This window comes from Candoia aspera, chromosome 8 (assembly GCF_035149785.1).
Source record: "Candoia aspera isolate rCanAsp1 chromosome 8, rCanAsp1.hap2, whole genome shotgun sequence".
NCBI lineage: Eukaryota > Metazoa > Chordata > Lepidosauria > Squamata > Boidae > Candoia > Candoia aspera.
In genome coordinates, this window is record NC_086160.1 from 11,538,840 (window position 1) to 11,560,199 (window position 21,360).

At 39.0% G+C, this 21,360-nt stretch overlaps 1 protein-coding gene across 2 annotated transcripts in view; it reads right to left on the minus strand.

Annotated features, from left to right (window-relative positions):
* The window catches only part of ARAP2 (ArfGAP with RhoGAP domain, ankyrin repeat and PH domain 2), a 118,092-nt gene that overhangs the window by 32,107 nt on the left and 64,625 nt on the right, over positions 1-21,360 (minus strand). For both annotated transcript variants that reach the window (XM_063309952.1, XM_063309951.1), the window contains exons 15-22: positions 19,449-19,593; positions 16,276-16,378; positions 15,620-15,818; positions 14,301-14,364; positions 9,101-9,264; positions 7,791-8,003; positions 5,140-5,245; positions 3,208-3,355 (exon numbers count right to left, since the gene is read on the minus strand). In XM_063309952.1, coding sequence (XP_063166022.1) covers positions 3,208-3,355; positions 5,140-5,245; positions 7,791-8,003; positions 9,101-9,264; positions 14,301-14,364; positions 15,620-15,818; positions 16,276-16,378; positions 19,449-19,593 — 1,142 coding nt within the window. The remainder of the gene's footprint in view (positions 1-3,207; positions 3,356-5,139; positions 5,246-7,790; positions 8,004-9,100; positions 9,265-14,300; positions 14,365-15,619; positions 15,819-16,275; positions 16,379-19,448; positions 19,594-21,360) is intronic.

Genomic DNA, 21,360 nt, shown 5'->3' on the forward strand with positions numbered 1-21,360 from the left:
AATTGCAATCCTGTAATATAAACCACTGAAATCAATGATATTTAATCCTGACTGCATAGGTCAAACAAGACATGCTTAGAGGTGGCGCACTGAAATCAATGGGATCACTGCCACCTTAATGGATCAAAGCCTATGAGCTTTTTCAAACATAGAATAAAAAAATTAAAAAGGACCTTCAGCCTGCTTAAATGTAGACTTTAGCTTTTAATTAGAAGTTTGAACCAACTTACAGTGAAATGTCACCATCTCAACTGTTAAACATGAAAATGAAAGCTATCCAGACTGTTTGTTAATTATCTTCATTCTCTGGCAATTCTAATCACTAGTTTGTAATAGGAAAAGTTGAGAACCTTGTAATCATAACATTTCTAGAATAAGAAAGGATTGCCAATTATTTAGGGCCTATGGCAAATAGAATTCCTGCTTGGGGGGAAAAATGATAATGATAATTCCTTTCCAGTTTTAAGAAGTTGGACAGCCATCTGTCATGAATGGTTTAATTGGTTTGCCTTAAAAGTTGGACTAGATCCTTGCAGTCCCCTCCAAATCTACAATCCTATGATTCAGGAAATTGGTACCAACTTCCTGGTCTACTATATCCACCCTCTTGTTACACACTTGATTTTTATTGATGCTCGTTTTTATTTTTGATTTTATACACTATTTCCTACTTTACCACATTTGTATGATCTGCCAAACCACACAGTAAAATCTGGTGATTTTCCCAGCCATTTTACATTTACAAGTAGATATTTCAGCACTGGCTTTTCTGGACAGTTTTATTGCCGCTCTTGATGTTTCCATTATTGTTTTATGTTTTCTAGGAGTTGTACGTCACTTTGGCACATTGCAAATGAAGAAGGGATTAGCAAATTTTCCAAGTAATAAACACACAGTACAAATTTTGCAGTGAAACAAAATGGGAACTGTAGAAACCAAAATGTTGATTCAAAAAAAAAAAAAGTTACTTAAGCAAATTGAAATTGGAGTTGGTATGGACATTGCTAATTTTCTATTTTGCCATTAAAAAGGAAATGTGAATATCAACTTTCTAAAAATTGTAGGAAGAGAGCCATGTTAGTCTATGGAAACTAAAAATCAGGAGTCCGGTAGCACCTTTTTCATCTAATAAATTGTATTAAAATATTTTGAGGGAGATGGCTGGTGAAAAAAATTGAAATATAAATAAATAAAAGGCAACAGCCTTTGTGAATTGTAGCTGACTTTCATCAGATCACAGAAAGGCTCAACTGATGTCAGATTTAAGCTGGGGTAAGGTGGGCTGCGGGTTAAACCGCTGAGCTGTCGATCGGAAGGTCGGCGGTTCGAAACCGCGCGGCGGGGTGAGCTCCCGTTGCTAGTCCCAGCTCCTGCTCACCTAGCAGTTCGAAAACATGCAAATGTGAGTAGATCAATAGGTACCGCTTCGGCGGGAAGGTAACGGCGTTCCGAGTCGTCATGCTGGCCACATGACCCGGAAGTGTCCTATGGACAACGCCGGCTCCAAGGCTTAGAAACGGAGATGAGCACCGCCCCCTAGAGTCGAACACGACTGGACTTTACGTCAAGGGAAACCTTTACCTTTACCTTTAAGGTGGGGAAGAATGGAGGGGAAGAGAAGGTGGTTATGCAAATGTAGGTGGCATATGAGACAGATTGCTGATGACGATGCTATCCGTTCAGTTGGGTCCGATTCTTGGCGATTCTATGGACCAGCTCTCTCCACTTTTCCCAATCTTGTATAGCTTCTTTTAGCTGTTTAATACTCTGGCTGGTGTCGACTTTGGTGTTTTTCGGCAGCCTCCGTTACCAACACATTATTAATTAACTATTGTAATGTATTAAAAACCCACTGTGTGTGTTCAGGCCTTTTGAGATGGCCTGAAACCTTTTGAGGCATGTGAGCTCAGCAGTTTCTCACTCAATTGTGCTCTTAAAGTCTCCTTTTTCCAAAATAGTCACTTTGAGTAATCTCTCTCATGTGTAACCTGGATTTGCAAACAGCAGCAGCAACACCTTTTATTACTGCCATTGGTCAATCACCTGCATTTGTATAGCCACCCCACCTTCCCCTTCCTTTTCCCCCCACCCCACCTCCGCCCAGTTTAAATCCTACATCAGTTTAGCCACTCTCTGCACCTGATGAAGTGAGCTGCAGTTGAAGAAAGCCTTTTGATAAAATGTGTTAGTCAGAAAAGGTGCTACCAGAGTTCTTCTGATCTTTCTAAAAAGTAGAGCATGATAACCATAGAGAAAGATTGCCAAACACTAACACTTGATCCTTGATCCTTGACTATTATAAATCAAACATTTATTTTAAAAGAACTTATATAAAAAGATATATAAAAATCAGTATAAGTAAAAACAAAGGAATATTTTTTTAAAAAAAATGTAATGCTACGATTTGGCAAGTGCATATTTTTCTATTTCTGATTAAATATTTAAAGTACTAGGTACTTTGTAACAGGTGACTATACTCAGAGAGACTGCAGAGCTTTCTACAGGTATGGACATCACAGAGTTACATGTTCCCACAAGACTGCACAACTCATCTGGGAAGGGAAGGGAAGGGAAGGGAAGGGAAGGGGAGGGAGGGAGGGAGGGAGGGAGGAAGATGAGGGGAGGGGAGGATAGAATGCTGGCATATTTCAAAGGAGAGCACCAGCCTATATCATTGTATTTCTCCTGGGGAACTACTTTTAGAAAATGGATACTCTGGACTATGCCAACTCCTTTCTGAATAGATATGGCAGGCATTTCATAAGCATGCCTACTGTGCTCTCAAAATATCAAATATGCTCCTGACCTCCTGAATAAGCCTTTTCTAAGGGGATGATATCCAATGCGTAACTAAACTTTTAGCAAATGAAAAACACAGCTTTAGCTTCACCCAATCAGTAGTGCTCCTAAGTGTTTTCAGATATTCTATATGGGTTGGAACTACAACTACCACAATTCCTAGCCATTAGGAAAATCACGGGAGTCATAGCTGGAGGGATCAGATTTGACATCTGGAGGTACCAGATTCAACAAAGCTCTGCATTAAATTTAGAATCCTTCAAATTACAAAGCAAAAGTGATAAGTATCATACTGAGTTTGATTAAAAATAACCTTCCCAAGCAGAGACATGAAACAGCATTTAAGCTTTCATCCAATTTGCCAAATTATATTACCAGAGAGATCTGATCAATATGCAGAGTACTTACATCAAAAAGCTGCACATAATTTATAATCAAGTCTTCAATTACATCAACTTCTTCACTAGTTTGTCCTTTGGTTTGAAACAAGCACGATGAGAAAGCCATCGCCAGATTGTGAGGATCCATGAGATTGATTTCTGAACATTTCTGAACCCTGTTGATGAAGTTAATAAATCCATTTAGAAAAAAAAATTAGCAGGCAGATTTGCACAGATGTGGCCACAGGATGCCTTTCCAACAAGAGAGTTCAACTCAAAGAAAAAGGTCTCATTAAAATGAAATTGTACATGTTATCTTTTCCCAGCTCATTAACTTATGATTCTCATGCTGCTATTTTGACACAAACCCTTTCTTCTGCTTATCAGTACTACGCCATGGGGAAAAGCTCATCCAGGGTGAGCACATGATAGAACTGGATCAAAGCAAAAGTCCATTTAGGCCAGTAAACTAAACTTTCAGGCAGAGGTTATCCTTCAGGCCTTAGAAAAAACGTAAGACACTCAGTGTCATTTTCTGCAGTGGCAACTCAAGGTCAGAAATATAATTCACACATAAAACTTGGCCTCTTAGCTGCTGGATATCTCATTATGCTACCCAGAAACGCTTGTGAGATTTAACTGTGTCTTGCTTGCCAGTTTTTCAAATGTGTATTTGCATTCCAAAGAGCTAGAAACTTGTTTTTCAAAAGCAAAACCCTAAGTAAATGGCTCTCACAATACTTTTAAAGGTGAGTTTTAAATAAAGAAAACAGGCCATTAGAACAATATAGAGGACTAGGTCTATTCCATAATTCCAGGCAAGCACAGAATGTATTACTGGCCCCAAAACTCCTATGTGTGGCAGTTTTTTAATTTTCCTCAATACTGTTCTTAAAGACTGCAAATAACTAACCCTTATGACCAAGCTGGGTATGACCCCTTCAAGCTGAAAAACATTTTTAGTTTTTGGTAGGCAACAACTGGGTAAGGTGCAGCAGGCCCTGATCCATCATTAATTGTGCAAAGAAATATGCCAACTCCTTTTCGACGTGCAGATTTTCTTCACCTAGATTATTTTTAAACAACTATGGCAATATTCTGTGTGTGAGTGCCTTCAAATCAGTCTTGACTCCCGGCTACTGCATGGACTAGTCCCTGCAGTTTTCTTGGCAAGATTTCAGAAGTGTTTTGCCCTTGTCTCCTTCTTCCTAGGGCCAAGAGAGAGGGACTGGCCCAAGATCGCCCAGCTGGATTTGTGCCCAAGGCGAGACTCGAACTCACGGCCACTTGGTTTGGAGCCTGGTGCCTTAACCACTACCAAACTGGCTCTCATGGAAATGTCTACCATCTAGTAAAATAAACTGTCATCTGGAAGTGACTTGTACATTTATACTAATCATTTCTTCACATGATAATTTGGATACACTTATGCTGGTCTATGACCATAATAAAGATTTGATTTGATTGATTTGATATACATTCCCAGGATGCCTTTGTGAGCTGCAATTTTGTTAATCCCACTTCACATCTATAATACAGAGATGAGCCTAATATAATGTAATATCAGATATTATTAATCTATTCCACAGACAGTAACAGCTAGTACTAACTGTACTGCGGAAGTATGTGCGTGTGTGAGATCCAGTTACGTTTTGACAATATTTACTGCTATTTACTTTGATTGACATTATGCATTGATATTTTATCAATGACTTTAGATGATAGTCCTGAACCATTCTTGAAAAGGTCAGCAAGGATCATGAAAGCAGGACAAAGTATTACCGCCATCCCCGCTTAAAACATTTCATGAATTTCTGAAATGATGCATACAAAATATTTATTCTAATGTTACACACTCATCTAGAGAATGTCTTAGTTCCGTGCTATTATAATAATACACTTGACATTCCACCCTAGCTCAAATAATGCCTTCCTTTAGCAGATTTGCTGACACACTGACCTGTAAAGGTGTTCCATTAACGCTGCCAGTGTTGCTTTGTTGACGGGTGGAAGAGTTCGAATAAAAGTGCTATATTTTCTCACCCTGTCTTTGTCATCCAGCGTATCTGATGGAGAAGAGGGAGAGTTTAGGAATTAAATTACCCAGGATTAACTACAACGCAATCCAGTCCAAAAGACAAAGGAATCGATCTGCCACTTCAGCAGCATCAAGTCATTTACAATGACTATTTACCCAATCAGCCTTTCCTTCATCAACACAATACAGATAATTCACTTTCAATGCAAATGGTTATGGACTGCAATTGTAAAGAAAAACAACTTGGAGGCAACAGAGATGCCTTGTCACCCCTTTGTCTGCGATAGCTTCCACAATAATGATCCATAAAGCTTGATTCCTCTGTTGACTCACGACTAACCCATAACAAGCATAGCTGATTTAAATACAAATGGACAAATGTAGAGAATAAAAGATGCTTTCTTTTTTGTTGCTCATTGTAGGTTCTTGTGAGGTTACAGTATTGAATTTTGGAACAATTCTCTTTTCTATTACTGCATTAATAGCTTGTCTCAGTTTTCAGGGTAATTCTTTGGCCCAGCTCAGAAGCATGTTAGGGTCCTTTTCTAGCTCTGACAACCCATTGTTTCAAAATGTTTTCTTGGAGGTAAACAAAGAAATATGGTTCTTCTCCATATTTCAACAACCATATTTTATCTGGTGACAGGTTTATTGTCCTGTGGCACCCAGAGATGTTCCACTCTTGTCTTGACCTCAGAGATGGTGGGGGAGGACCAAGATTGGAGTCTAAGAGAATTCAAGCTTTCTAACAGTTAACCAGAACCTTTGAGAAGCTCAGAATCCACTGCAACAGAGAATGATCGTTTTTAATGTAACAAAAGGAGAAAAATATTAAAATATTGGGAGTAATCATAGTCACTAAGTCTTCAACTTAAATCAGATTAAGCAGCCCTGTTCTCTTCTTCAAGCTAGGCCCATATTTTTTTTTTCAAGAGAGTACCACAAGCTTGCCACTGAAAGGCCAAGTATGATAGTATCACTCTGTACACACACACCCCATATATGTGTATTTAATATGCTTTCCAAATCTGGCAGCATGTAAATTTTATAAATAAATATATAGCAATAAAGTTACTGTATTATATCTTCTGTCCCAGAATGCAATTTCATTGTAGTGATTTAAAGCAAGTTGAGAAAACAAGGAAGTTCTTATGCATAGTTTCTGAAGCAATCAATTTATTTTCACATGTTCTCTAAATCAATATCATTTTCTGATATTCATACATTCCTCAGTGAGTTGTTGAAGAGCAAAATCTCACCACCTATTGGCATAAAGTCACAGTGCACTTCTTACATTTTGCTCATTGTCACCTCCTCCTCTACAAAATTCTGCCAAACACCTTGCCAGGTATACTTGGAAAACTAATTCTCCAATCATCAGATTCACTTATACATACATTAAATAAGTCACAAAGATACCCTTTAAGTACACCACATCCATATTTTCATGTCATTCCAGTTAAACCATCTAAGCCTGTAGTCTTACCATTCTTTTTTAAGCTTCCCACAGCAATGATTACTTTTCATCAACTTTTTCCTATACAATAACATTTGTAGCATTGGTTCAATTCCAATAGACATATCCCATACAAAACTCTAAAATCTGCCTTCCAGCATTCCTTCACTTCTGTTTCATGCCCCCAAATCTCATCATTTTTATTCTTAATTCCATTCACTCTACCACAGTCTTCCTATTTAGCCCTTTTCAAATATTATGAACCCAATTTGTTATTTCCATCAAAACTGTTCTTAATTTTCTCTCTTAACTTTAATGTACATTCTGTGTGTGTATATCCACATCTTCTTTACTTTTAATGTATATTCTGTGTGTGTGTGTGTGTGTGTGTCTGCCTATCTATCTATCTATCTAAAACAGTAGCTTTTTCTCATCTTTTTTGATTGCAGCAATACTTCCACATCCACAGTCTCTTCTGTTTCATCACTCCACAAAGCATCCTTTTTCATACTTCCCACTAACGTAACTCCATACATTTTTGTGACATTCTAACATAATTATTTTCATTATGTTTCCAAGTAGCTTCCATATCCCTTTTACTCATTCCACTTTCCATTCATTTTGTTGGTGATTAATCTACCTTCTAATATTTTTTATAAAAAATATATACATTCACTTCTGGTTTTACTTTCATTTCCTTCACTTCTTTCCTTTTCTTCCATGTCCATGTCTCTTTTCATAAGGCCCACTCTTGATACCACCAATAATGGTCTGTTCCCCATTCAAAACCACTTATCACCCTTGTATCCTTAATTAATTCTCTCATTACATAAAACATGCTTCTTTATTCAAATCTTTTCCATGTATATGCATGAAAAGGTTATGCTGAAACTACTTATTCAAAACAGATCACTGGTCCCCATTCTCATTCATTCTAGAGGATCACTCTGGAAAGGGAATATCAACATAACCCCATATCTTTTTTATACACATATATACAGTGTGTGTGTGTGGGTCTCTCTGTGTGTATAATCAGAAGGTCAGGTTAAAAGAATATTCCAGCATGCTAAAAAATGAAGCATGGTAGTGTCTTCAGAACGATTTCATAATGCATTACCTAATGCTGAAATCCAAAAAGGATAAAGTTCTTTGGTCAGTAGTGCATCATCTATTTCAGAAAGAAAACATTTCAGTGTATCAGTAACATCTTCCAGCTGGTTCATCCCAGCCCTCAGCTTAACACTTCTTGCATCTTTTTTGAAACATTCTAGAAGCTCCCTCACACATGAAGGATCTCCATTCTTCAGGTAGATGTGTTTGCTTCCCAAACCTTAGATAGGAAAATATTTTATCAGCCAAATAAATGCCAAAAAAAAAAAGAAATATGTCAAAGAAACAAGATAGTCTATGCCATTATAAGCGGAACAACCTCAGACAGTTGATCTGCAGATAATGTTTTGAAATTGTTTAAATGATGTTGAGACAAAATTCAGAATTCAGACCTCTAAGACAACCATAACCAATTTCCTATCCTCCAGGAATGCTGGTATTGCAACTCCCAGAGTTCTGGGAATTCCAAGCATTGCAATTCCAACACACCCAGCATCAGGTAGAGACAGATTGAGGAAGGCTAATAATGGGGTCAATCCAGTGATCCCAGTCACCACCAGCTGCTTGTGGATTAGTGGCTTGGAAAAAGTAAAGCATGCCTGTTACAAAGAGCCAAGCTATAGAAGACAAATTATCTGGAACATTATCTGTGGATATTATCTGTGGAACACAGGTAACTGCTTGTCCTCCATGCTGCAGTGAGCATTTATACCTCCCAACCTATCCTCCCAGGCTGAAAAAAGTTGACCATCCCTACTGAAGAGCAATGTCTGGACTTGAAGAGTCTCTTGGTTGTGCCAAGATTAATAATTTGGAACTAAAACATCTCCTATGATTACTTCAAGAGAAAATGTCCAGGGAGAATGGCTGGCAAAATATTTTTATAATCAGTAGGCTAAAAGGGGAATTCAGTTTGGGCATTGTAGAATACCAGTTGCCAATCACCATGCAAGTGGCTGTCTTTGTAGCAGGAGTGAAATTTTCAAAAACAGGTAGCTGCCCTGCATCAGATACCACACAGGGCATCATCACCGTGTAGTTAATTATTCCCCCTAATACAAATAAAAGAGATCCCTCTGGTGCAGGAAGCTCTAGTTTTAATTTCCCAGCCCCATTGTCCACTTGATAAGGTACATGTGACATTCTCAACACACCTACTCAGAAATGAGCATTACGGCGAACACCTCTAAAAGTGTAGCCTTTACAGATCACAGCTCAAGCCCACATAATGTAATCTGATGGCGAAGCTTCTTAAGTACTCTACCCGAATGCATCTCCAATTTTCGGGAATCTGAACAAACGCTCGGCTCCACTTACCATACTGCGTAACAAATGCAATACAGCTGTTCACTATAATCGGAACGTCATTTTTGCTGAGCTGCTGATCTTCTAACATGTTGCCATCTGTACCTGCTGCTTTTTCAATTGCAGTATGCCAGACTGTGAAATCCAACTTTGTGTGGCCACGGATATATAATGTTCTGCAAAAAGATTGAGAAAACATTTTGAAAGGTGCAAAGAGAGAACACTCGGAGAAAATGGTCTCTCTTTTAATGAAAAGCTACGGCAAGGACCGATCGCATAAATGCTACGAGTGCAAAGCAGTTCAGAAGACTACAGCTGGCTATTGCAGAAAGCATTTAAGGAAAGAACACCTTGTCTGGCTTAGAAGCTGACCCAGTCAGGCCTGGTTCATGCTTGGATGAGAGAGCAGCAGAAAATCTCAGGGTTGTAGACTAGACAGGGAAGTTAAAACAATAACCAAACAGCCCAGAACAAGGCAGCAGGAAACCACCATATTGTGGCCAGGATGTGTTAACCAGAAGTTGACCTCAATTCCAAGGAGACTTGCCTTTAGGAAAATCTTCAGTCTATGTAGGTATGCATGCAAGTGTGTGTGTGTACACATGTATGTATTACAAGACAGAGCTCTGGGGCTTTGGAAGAACTTGCAAGTATGAACTTGAAACTATCAGGACACAGGTCAAATTGCCTGGCCTTTCCCATCTATGTCAATAACAATAAAAGCAATTGCATTTTTTCCATTTCCTATGAGACTGAAAAACAATTAGCAATGGAAAACCCTACACCAGAAAAGCTATATATTGCAGTTACTCTTACAATTAAAATTACTTAACCACAGGGATAGACTAAACTACCCATTTCTATTTCTCTATTTTTTTTCAGTCTTAATTTTTCATTTGTTCCATTCAGATTGAATTTTTTTGAAGCTCTGCCTAAAATCCATATGCATTTTTGGTGCGCCATTGTCCTGCTACACTTCCCACAAGAAACTTTCCTAAGGTATTGTTTTTGCTGAGGCATAATTTATGTTGCACTTTTCTTAACATGTCACAGTTGTGCTTTTTTTTTTTAAGGGAGAATTGCATCTCAAAATTCAAGAGTTAATTTGAAAAGATAGGCAAGCTTCCATTTTGTTTTGAGAAGGCAAAATGGAATAAATTCAGATGAAATGCAATTCATTTAGGTTGCCTCCTCCCCCTCTCTACCTTATACTAGATTACAACCAGTCAGATGGGAGGGAGATGCTGAATTAAATCCTTGCTCAGTCTTAAAACTTACTGAAACTTTCAGCTAATACATCATTTTTTTCTCTGTCTCTTCACATAACCTGCCTCTCAGGATTAAAGATGAAAGGGGCAAATAGTATCACGAACCCTGCCCCTGAATGCCTGATGGGAAGCGGTGGAGTATAGAAATAGTCTGACAGTTATAAAGAAATTTTGCACTATGAAATAGCCTGCCAGGTTTTACACTACCACCAATTAAAAGCAGAGGATCTACTTGATAACCCTGTGGTTCTTGATGCAAATACAAACACAGATACCTGAAAGCAGTTAATCTGATTTGTTGTTGTTGTTCATTCGTTTAGTCGCTTCCGACTCTTCGTGACTTCATGGACCAGCCCACGCCAGAGCTTCCAGTTAATCTGATAGTCCCGTTCATATCATTTATTTGTATCAGGCCAGCTTGTTTGCCCTTTAGCTAACCCGCAACACTCCCAAACTTAAGAGATTGTAATCTTTAAATGGCCAAATCTAACCATCTCTAACAGGTGCCTTCTTTTTTTAAGAACAGCATCACCATCCTTGCCCCCACTGCCACTCCTCCAATAAGCAGGAAGGAAAGGAATCTCAGTTCCCTATTTGGCCAGAGTTATCTTTAAGTAGAGTAGTTCTAACCATTTTAATTGTTTTGCAATTAAGCTTGCAAAATAAAAACAAAAACACCCTAGGGTTGAGGCTGAATATTAATCTCATGGTAAATTAAAACGTTTGTACCCAAAACCCATGCCCATTTCATGCCTACTCCAGAAAGAATATAAAATCTTCAAATATATACATCCCCCAAGGATTACCCTAACTGCAACAGTGGGAATTTCTACTCTATTATGGCTTCAGCCTGTATTGATAGGGAGCGAGAGATCCACCCTGCAGCCCCTACTTTGTGGGGTTCCACAGGGCTTGGTTCTCTCCCCACTCCTTTTTAACATCTACATGAAACCCCTGGGTGAGATCATCTGTCTCCATTGGTTGAGGTATCATCGATAGGCAGATGATACTGAATTATACATCTCCATCCCAGGTGAAGTAAGTGATGCTGTGACCACCCTGTCTAGGTGCCTGGGGTCTGGATGGGGAACAACAAGCTTCAGCTGAACCTTGGTAAGACGGAGTGGCTGTGGATTAATGGCTCTTCCATATCCAGGAAATTGTCATCTTTAGTTCTGGATGGGGTTGCACTGCCCCAGACAGATCCAGTGCATAACTTGGGGGTCCTCCTGGACTCATGACACCTGCTCGAGGAGCAGGTGGCATTTGTGGCCAGGAGGGCCTTTGCACAACTTCATGTTGTGTGCCAGTTACACCCCTTCCTGGAACGAGAGGCCCTTCAAACAGTCACTCATGCCTTGGTTATCTCCCATATAGACTACTGTAATGCAGTCTACATGGGGCTACCCTTGAAGATTATCCAGAAGCTATAGCTGGTCCAGAATGCAGCCACGTGCATAATTCTAGGTGCCCCGAGGGCGGCACATGTAACACCTTTACTGTGCGAGCTGCACTGGGTGCCAGTTTGCTTCTGGGTCCAATTCAAGGTGTTGGTTATGACCTTTAAAGCCCTACATGGCATGGGTTCAGGTTACCTAAGGGACCACCTCGCCCCCATCACATCAACCCATCCCACCCAGGCAAGCAGTGAGGGCACGCTACGGATCCCATCTGTTAAAAGAGTTCCATCTAGCGGGGTCGCGGAAATGTGCCTTCTCTACAACAGCTCCTGCTCTTTGGAACGTTCTCCCCCTGGGGTTGAGGCAGGTCCACTCACTCCTGGATGTAAAAAATTAAAACCTGGCTTTGTCAACATGCCTAGGGTGGGGAAGAGAACAGTTTATCTTGGGGATGGTTAGCTACTTAGAATTGCCCTGTTTTGCTTGCGGACAGAGAGAGAAAGTTAGCCATCTGGATTCTATTGATATTTTATTGTTTACTGATATTATTATATAGTATTTATATTGTATTGTGGTTAAGTATTTTTATTGTGAACCGACCAGAGTTCAACACTCCATTCCACAAAACTGCTTCCTGGTATTTTTGGTATTCCTCTCTTGCTTGAACAAAATGAACTATTAAGCACCACTCCTGATCCTTCTCAGTTTACCCGCAGTTTTGTACATTTACACACAACAGCTGGAGGATCTACCTTTATAGTCAGCATAAGGCATGCCAGGTCTGGTATGACAGAAGAGAAGAAAGAGAAAGGCAGAGGGAACAAAATGCTCCTTTGGCTTCAAAGTTCGCTAAGTGGCTCCACCGAACTTTCTTCCATGGGAACATCTCTCTCAACTGAACAGTTTTCTGACTTCAAAAGGACAAGCAAAGTTCCATGGCAAAGGACCTACTTTATCTTTGCAAGGCTCCACTTTCATTACACAGCAATTCCGTTTAAGTTTTCAAGGCTGGGAAAAGCACGCAACAGTGATTTTAGAGGCCATGCATATCTCTTTTTCTTAATGTCCAAGTAGGACTTTGGAATTGGTGCCAAGTGATTCCCCTTGGGACAGACCATGCTAGCTAGAACACAGCCATGCTAGCCTGATACACACATACATTTTAAAAGGCAAAGGGATAAAACCATGTGCAAGATATATTTTCTCTGCTCAGTTGAGTTTTTCAGTCAATATTTATACAGCATTAGCTAAATAGAGTATGCCATTGTACTCCATCATGTTTTATTTGACTGATTTTTAAAAAAAGAACAATAACAACTAAGGGGAAAAGCAACTCTCCCCTCCCGACAGATCTATTGCTTTATGTTTATGGCCAATACATCACTTGCAAAGTCTTTAGGGTTCTGTTGGACATTCTACAGTATCATGTAAATAGTCACTATAAAATAAAGAAATGCAGTTTTATTAAAGTCATTCTCTCTTGAGCTTTCCAAAATGCATATAAGCATGCATGTAAAACAAATGCAGAGCTTTATTTTGTAAGAGAAGAGCAACACCTAACCATGCTTTTGCCAAACCATATTACTTTCACTTTTCTACTGTACTAATTTGGAATAATCGTCACTGAAAGGCTGAATTAATTTTAAAACTTAACATGGGTAGCATCCAAGTATCAGTGGCATGGGGAGGGAAGATAACTGGACTCTTGGGAATAGCTCACTTTCTCAAAGTTTCCACAATGAACAGGATCTGTGAGAAGGGATACTGACCTTTTCATATGTGTTTATGTCTTCACCAGATCAGGTCTAGAGAGACATATGTGTACAGTAACATGTATCTTTTGGAGTATACCTTAAACAATAAACACCACTAGATGGCTGCACCAAACTGACCTTGGTTGATCTTCAAAAGCTAAGGATGGAACCTCTTTAATATCTGGTTAGAAAATACCAGAAAATCCCAAGATTATAGGCCAGGCTGGAAAATAAAGCATCATCATAATAAAAAAGACACCAGCCAATCACTTCTATAGGAAGTGTGGTCACTAGAAACCATGGATGGGTCTGTGTAGTCCTCAGAAGTCAAGCTCAACTTGAAGGAAACTTCAGTTTATTAAATCAATATCTGAACTGAAAGGGGAGACTTCTAAAAATGCAGCTCAATGTGATAGGGCACTTAAAGTTATCTGTAATGGATGAAACCAAGTTTATTAACTTTCTATATCAGTCTTCCACAGCCTGGTTCCCAGCAAAGATTTTACTTCTAACCGTATACAGCCAATATGACTTTGGTACGAGCAATCCTATGTGTGGAAAACAAAACCTTACAAAGCCCTTTCCAAAGAGCTAAGTACTCTTCCAAGAATATCCAAAGTATTGAGGCAGCTCTATCTCCACCTGCTTTGAGGGTCTTCTGAGGCTATGTATACACACACATGTGCATGCAGAGAAAACATGTTTCCTGGGACCGCTAGCAAATTGCCCCAACTGGTTTGCACAGCCCTAATGCTTATCCCTGTCTTGAGCACCTATAATTATGCCTTACCTTCCTTTCTCAACCAGCAGCAGAACATCTGTTTTTTCTCCATTTTGGACACAGCTGCTGATTGCTGAAAAAGAAAAGACAGACCCATTTACAAACTTAAACAAATCAGCTTTTCCTAAGTGCATGAAATCTACATAAAACTTATGCTCAATAATGAGGCTTGGAAATAATCTACTTTAATAGCCATTAGTATCAGGACATGGACTTAGGAGGACACTGCAACTAGTAAAGATGAAAGAAGCAGTCTATGTAAAACAGTCATGAAGATCAGGCAGGCTGTGGATATGTTTCCCACCACGGAAACAGAAATCAACAGGAATAATTTGGCTCCTAGATTATGAATAAATTGGCCTTAAATAGGCAACATTCCCTTGCTCATTATAAGCTCCTTTGTTCCTCTATTATTCAGGAATATACAGTAGAAGAGAAATTGGAGTCATTTAAAACTAAGGGAGGAAATGTGTATGAGAACTGTTGAGTTTCTCTCCCCTCCAATACAATGAAAGGAACCAGATCAGCCCTTCATTAGACCACAACTGAACAATGAAAGAAGTTTTTATGTTGTGTATTTGAAAAAAGAGTGACATACGAAGTTTCACTACCCTCTATAACTTGGCATATTCATCAATGGAATAAGTAGGGGTTAGCCTCCCAGCAGCTAGAGAAAATCTAACATCATGATGTCATTCCCTCTTTTTTAATGGTTATCTCCAGGTCTGATTTCTGATTTCTGATTGGCTGATTGTTGTTCCTACCTTTCTGATTTCTGATGGGTTGCTAGGCTGAATTTTGAGAGAGAGATTCCAAAATTCCCTAAACTTTAATAAGATAACTGTATCTATTCTCAGTTAATGCAGAACTTCAACAAAGAATTTTGGGAAGATAGGATTTGTTCCCTAATTGCCTGCTTTTGTCAAGCTTCATTGGAAACCATCATGGCTGGCCAGTAAGTGGAAGTGTGGCTCTTTCTCTTCTGGTGTTAACTTTTTCACAGCTTTATAATGCCAACTTTACAATGCTATAAACTACTTTACAGTCTAATTTTATTACAGCTATTCCATTATTATCATCATCATCATCATCATCATCATCATCATCATCACCGAGGCAACACAGTTAATTGATATATCACAGTACTTGACAATATTGCTTTATATATTACTGGAGATGCGTGTGAAGAAACCACAGGATTCAGGAAAGTATTTAGGCAAAGAGATTCATATTTATAAGCGATGGGTTTGCTTTTTGTTTTACTAAGCATGGGAAGTTTTCAAAGTGCTATGAAATCAACCTAATCAACATTTTTTTCAAAGTCTTACTTAATTCCTGGAGTCGCCTTAGATACATTGATTTCTCGTGAGAATTTTCCAGTTCTAGGCAAAAGTACAAGCTGGTCTTCTCTAGAGCAAACCAGCCTTTTTTCCAATTATCAAGATTATGGCAGTCTTTGTAGAACAGCTGGCCAATGACATCAGCATCCCTCTCCTGAAGACATCTGGCCAATTCAGGTACAAAGTGCTATTTCAGACAAAAATAAATATTAGGGCTCAGCACAAAGGTGTGACCAAAGGCTCCTGTCACATATTTCTTAGAATTCAAAAGTTCAAGAGAAGGCTACAAAACTTCATTCTTCATCAGTACTTTTTGAAACAGAAAAGTCAGAATTTTACTCAGCCAGGAAGAAAAACATCTTAAAATTGCTTCCATCAAGTTTGGTGGAATGTTCCAACTCCATAATATAAAATCATTTTTAAAAACACCTTGAATTTTTATTAATGCTTAACTGCATTGTTTCTTTAAAAGCAACAAAAACCATTTCCATTAAGAAAGAAAACAATTTTACTTCTTCAAGATCCAAATTTGCTTCCATTAAAAACCTGGCTTTGTCTAAGAACTTGTGCTAAAACAAAAGCGTTTCTTTCCATTTCCTTTAAAGATGCCTGACTTAACTTGAACAGATAATTATCAAAATTACCTTGGCAATCGCCCGGGTCCATTTTCGTTGACTATGCGCAGTTTCGGCACCAAAGAGAAACACACGTTCTGACAGTAAGTAGATTTCAAAGGTAAACATAGCTCTAAAATTGCCAGGGACAAGATGAATCAAATTTATTTAGTATTAGCTTTGAAAAAGTAAAACAATAAATGGTACAGTTTTCTCCCAGACCTCTGAGCCTCATTCCTCTTGTCTTAGAAACTAATAGCAAGAGCTATGCCTTCTAAAGTGCTTTATTTGTGTTGTATTTTGTTTTGAAGATAATGGGAAATCAATATGCATTTGATACTCTAATGAAGAGGGAATGGAGGAGAGATAAACCATACTGGGAAATGAAAGCTAAAATAATAGAGCTAAGCCAATAATTTAGGTTGGGAAAGAACAATATCCAACCTATTGCCCGATCAAATTGAGACTCTATTTCAAACTGAAGAAAGAGCTAAGTCTTCTGAATTACTATGCCCCTAGAACTTTTGCATCTGGAATGGAAAATATGTGTCTTCGGTCTATGTGCATGCAAATACAAACACACACAATCGTGCATGTGGACGCACACACACACTGCAGAAAGCCTTTCACTGACAAATTTAAAGGTCATATCACCATTTTTCAGGCATTGCAAAAGGCATTTTCAGCTACAAAGAAGGGACATCTTGAAAATGCACCTAGACATTGCTAATGTTATCCTACCCTAGCCTTGTCAGTTTCATCTCCTGCTGATATAACTGCCAGTTTTTGAGATCCTTGACATCAACATCATCATCATCCTGCCTTTTATAGGGCTTCATCACCTACAGGCTTCCATACTTTGGGATGATTTCCACACACTGCATTTTTTAATAGGACAAAGGATGCTAATCATTCAATAGTAAACACACCTTTGATTCTAATTCTACTCCCAATGATTTACACGGACACAACTAATGTCATTTTCTCAGGATGATGTAGAAGTGGTTTGTCATGACCTTCTTCTGAGATGTTTGTTACGTTTCCTCCTCTAGCCTACATGGCTTTTGTAATTCCTGGTGAGTTCCCATCAAGTATTAACTAGCCCCAACCCTGCTTAGTTTTCTACCAAGGTTGGCCAGATGTTTCCAACTGCTGAGAATATTCAATAAGAGCTGTTTTTAATTACTTAATCTAAATTTTGAATGAATCAATGAATGAAATCCAATCTCAGATTGTTGCTGTTGTTTTCTGTCCCATCCAGTTTTATGAATTGGGCCAGCATCTCACTCAACAGCCAAGCATAGATGTGGACCCCCATGGGTCATTTGTCTATGCCTTCAAAGCCAATGAGAATCACAGAAAAGAACAGCCCAGGGTTTAAACTTGTAATAGAACATTTAAGCCTGTGTTTTCTCTCTTTCTCTCCTAGCCTTAGAGATCAGGAACTAAGGATACAACCTGATATTATGACGGTAAATTAGAGTGGAGAATTTATGTTTTACCCAGAATCAAAAGAAGAGGGAAGAACACAAAGTCATAAGCAGGGTTTGGAGAATGAAGGTGTTCTACTTCTCATTTTTCTGCCCAGTCTCTCTTGCAAATAAGGCTCAGCTACACTTCAAAAGTAGAAATAAAGGGAGAGAGAATGTTGGCAGAAAATATGGAGCAACTGGTAGAGAAGGAGGAAAAGGCATGCAATTGTTTATTGAAATGTCAGTTTGGTCCATTCTTTGTTTCAGGCATTCTATCATATCATCCTTGCCCTCACATTTATGATTCAGGAAAGCTTGCTGAGAAAATGCATTGTGACAAACCCCAAGATTTTTGGGATGTTACGATAGCACCTTCTTAACCATCTGGTAAGGAGACTCCATGCTGACATCCTGAATAAATGCAATTTATTTACTCTCCTGTGTTGTCCCATATATTCAATGGCATAAAGAATAAAAATTGGACTGTGCCTTCATAATTCTAGTCAGAGTCATTAGGAAGAGAAATTTAGTTGCCAGATGATTTCTGATTTGCTGGCTACACCCAGGACACCAGAGACAGATCTCTTTTTTTTTTTCCTTGATTGGACCAAGCAGCAGACCATTTTCTCAAGAGGCTGGATTCTATAAATTGAAGGAAGGAAGGAAGGAAGGAAGGAAGGAAGGAAGGAAGGAAGGAAGGAAGGAAGGAGCCAGCCAGCCAGCCTATCAACACCAAACAGAGGCTCAGATTATCCCTCTCCAAGCATTTTCCCTGCAGGAAACAATGAACATTAGTGAAATCCCAAGACCTTATTTAAGGAGACAATAAATAACTCATTTAGCTATGCTGATGTATTCTGTGTATGTCCTTGTTGCCTTCCCTTGTTTTCTCCCATCCCTTATTATTTCTATTTGCCCAATAAATTCCTTTTGGTATCCAGATATCTGGTTTCAAACAAAAGGGAGGTTTTTTTATTAATATATTCTCCATGTGCAAGGTTACATGGTTGCAAAACTACCTCCTTGTGGTTCAGGATTGGCAGAAAGTTGTAAAGTTTGTGTTTCTGGGCTTTAAGAAAGAAGATCCAAATTGATTCCTTTTCTATTCCAGGAGTAAATAGAGTAAAAGAATAATAATTTCCCAGCTGGACATCAGGAGGTTCAGCCTTACTTGGAAGTGGGGGAGAAATTGCCAGAGATGCTTGAATTATGCCATCTCCTCCACCTCCTGGTTTGTAAAATATACTCTTGCATATGCAGAGCCAATATCTTTCAAGTCTGTTTCCCCTTCTGGAAAGAATACCCCTGAGCTATCACAGATGCAAATCCTGGCTTTAAAAAATCAACAGGAATATCCTCATGCCATTGGAAAAGTTTGTAATTTTTACAAGCTCCACTGATTTAAAAAGACCAGTGAATATCAAGTAATGTTAATTTCACTAAGTCCATTAAGAGTGAGGTTTTATTGGGAGAGAGCAAACTCAAAGTCCTCAAACTGCCCATAATGTGTTAAGTTCATTTCTCAGAAGATTATTACGTTCATCCATTCATTCCATTTGGATATTGGATCTGCCATGAACTCCCAGCAATTTGCAATAATAAATCAACAATTAAGACATCCACAGTAAGAATGTATCCACTATTATAAAAATTTGTATTGCAAAAAAAATCATAATATCAATATTGACAGAGCAAATCATTAATCAAAACCAACAAAGGCCTGGGACTTACCCCATGGGTAAGGAGCCATCTGACTTATGAAGGGCAAGACAGATAACTTCACTGATGTCCAGCATGCCACTTGGAGTAGCCATCTTCTCATTTTCATAGTAACTCAAAAAGCCACTTTCCAAGACACACCATCTCTTACTGCACTCTGCATTTAAAGATGGATTAGTTTATTGATTGAAGGCACAACCGATATCACATGGTGATTAGCAAATAATGACTGAAACACACATAGCCAACAAAAATTTTACAAGTCTTGCAAACCTTAAAACTTCCATCTGCCTTTATCAAAAGACTCCGTGATTCAGTGATGCACAACAGCGAGCTAGTGATTTGCTAGCTGTTATTTTAACTTGCAAGGGATTCAGTTTTTAAGGTCCAGAATGTTTTCCAAAATTATTTTATATTTAAGAATCTGACTGGGGATGTCCTGTCTTCAGATTCTGATGCTACATTCTGCTGGATGGTTTAAATTAATTGGGTCATAATGCTCTTAAAAACCATGTCCCCACAGATGCTGGGTATTCAAATAAGACAGGTAGCATATCAAGACACAAAAAAGTGCAACTTATATCATAGGAGTAAGATCAGGGATCAAAGGGACATATATTAAGTAGCATCTTGCCTGGATCTAAAATCAGTATTTGCCACTTCACATCTGACATAATGAACATATATATTTTACCCACACTTCTGTACCAAATAAGGCCCTTTGTACTTCTATTCCTATCAGAAATAATCAGATTTCTAATTAATTAAATTACCCCACTCCCCATTTGTAGGCTCATCTAAATAGCTGAATCCAATTTCAGCCAAGTTTTCAGTTAAACAAGTGGGTGTTTTCACTGTTAGTGTAAAAGCATGGGAAAGCGTCTGATACTTTCAAACAGCCTCATCGAAGTGATGCAGTGGCTTTTATTTTTTCTTTAAAAAAAGAGAAACAAAAGCTTTTAAAAGCTTCATATTGTATTTGCCAATTCCAAATTTACAGAAACCATAAAGACTCAAACAAGAGAGGGGGAGACCAAAAAAAAAAAAAAAAAGCCAACATAAGCAGAAAAAGAAGATACCCTCTGAACTTAAAAAGAAAGGCTACAGGAAAGAAACAATGCTTGACAGACATTGATTGTAAAACGAATGGTTGAGTCATAGCACACAATAACTACAAAGTGCTGCTTTTCCTCCCAAACTACCGCAAGTGGTGGAAACAGAGGCCAAGACAGAGCCAATCTATTTTATGCTGGTAGAAGGGATGGTAGAAAGCCTACTCAGTGTTGCAAAGCTAAGGGAAACAATCTATAGCTTTGGGGGGGAAAGAAGGGAAGGGAAAAGAAGAGCCTTGAAAAATCATCCCCCAAAGCATATACATATTAAAGTAAAGGTAAAGGTTTCCCTCGACGTAAAGTCCAGTCGTGTCCGACTCTAGGGGGCGGTGCTCATCTCCGTTTCTAATCCATTAGAGCCGGCGTTGTCCGTAGACCCGTCCGTGGTCATGTGGCCGGCATGACGACACGGAACGCCGTTACCTTCCCGCCGAAGCAGTACCTATTGATCTACTCACATTTGCATGTTTTCGAACTGCTAGGTAAGCAGGAGCTGGGACTAGCAACGGGAGCTCACACCGTCGCACGGATTCGAACCGCCAACCTTCCGATCGGCAAGCTCAGCAGCGCAGCGGTTTAACCCGCAGCGCCATCACGTCCCACATATATACGTATTAGATTTGGAATAAATATAACTATGCAAGATTCCCTATAGTGTTAAGACTGACCAACATTAGCTCCTACTCCCTGCTCTTAAAATGGGTAAAGGGAGGAAAGACCCTTCCTTCCTTCCTTCCTTCCTTCCTTCCTTCCTTCCTTCCTTCCTTCCTTCCTTCCTTTCTTCCTTCCTTCCTTCCTTCCTTCCTTCCTTC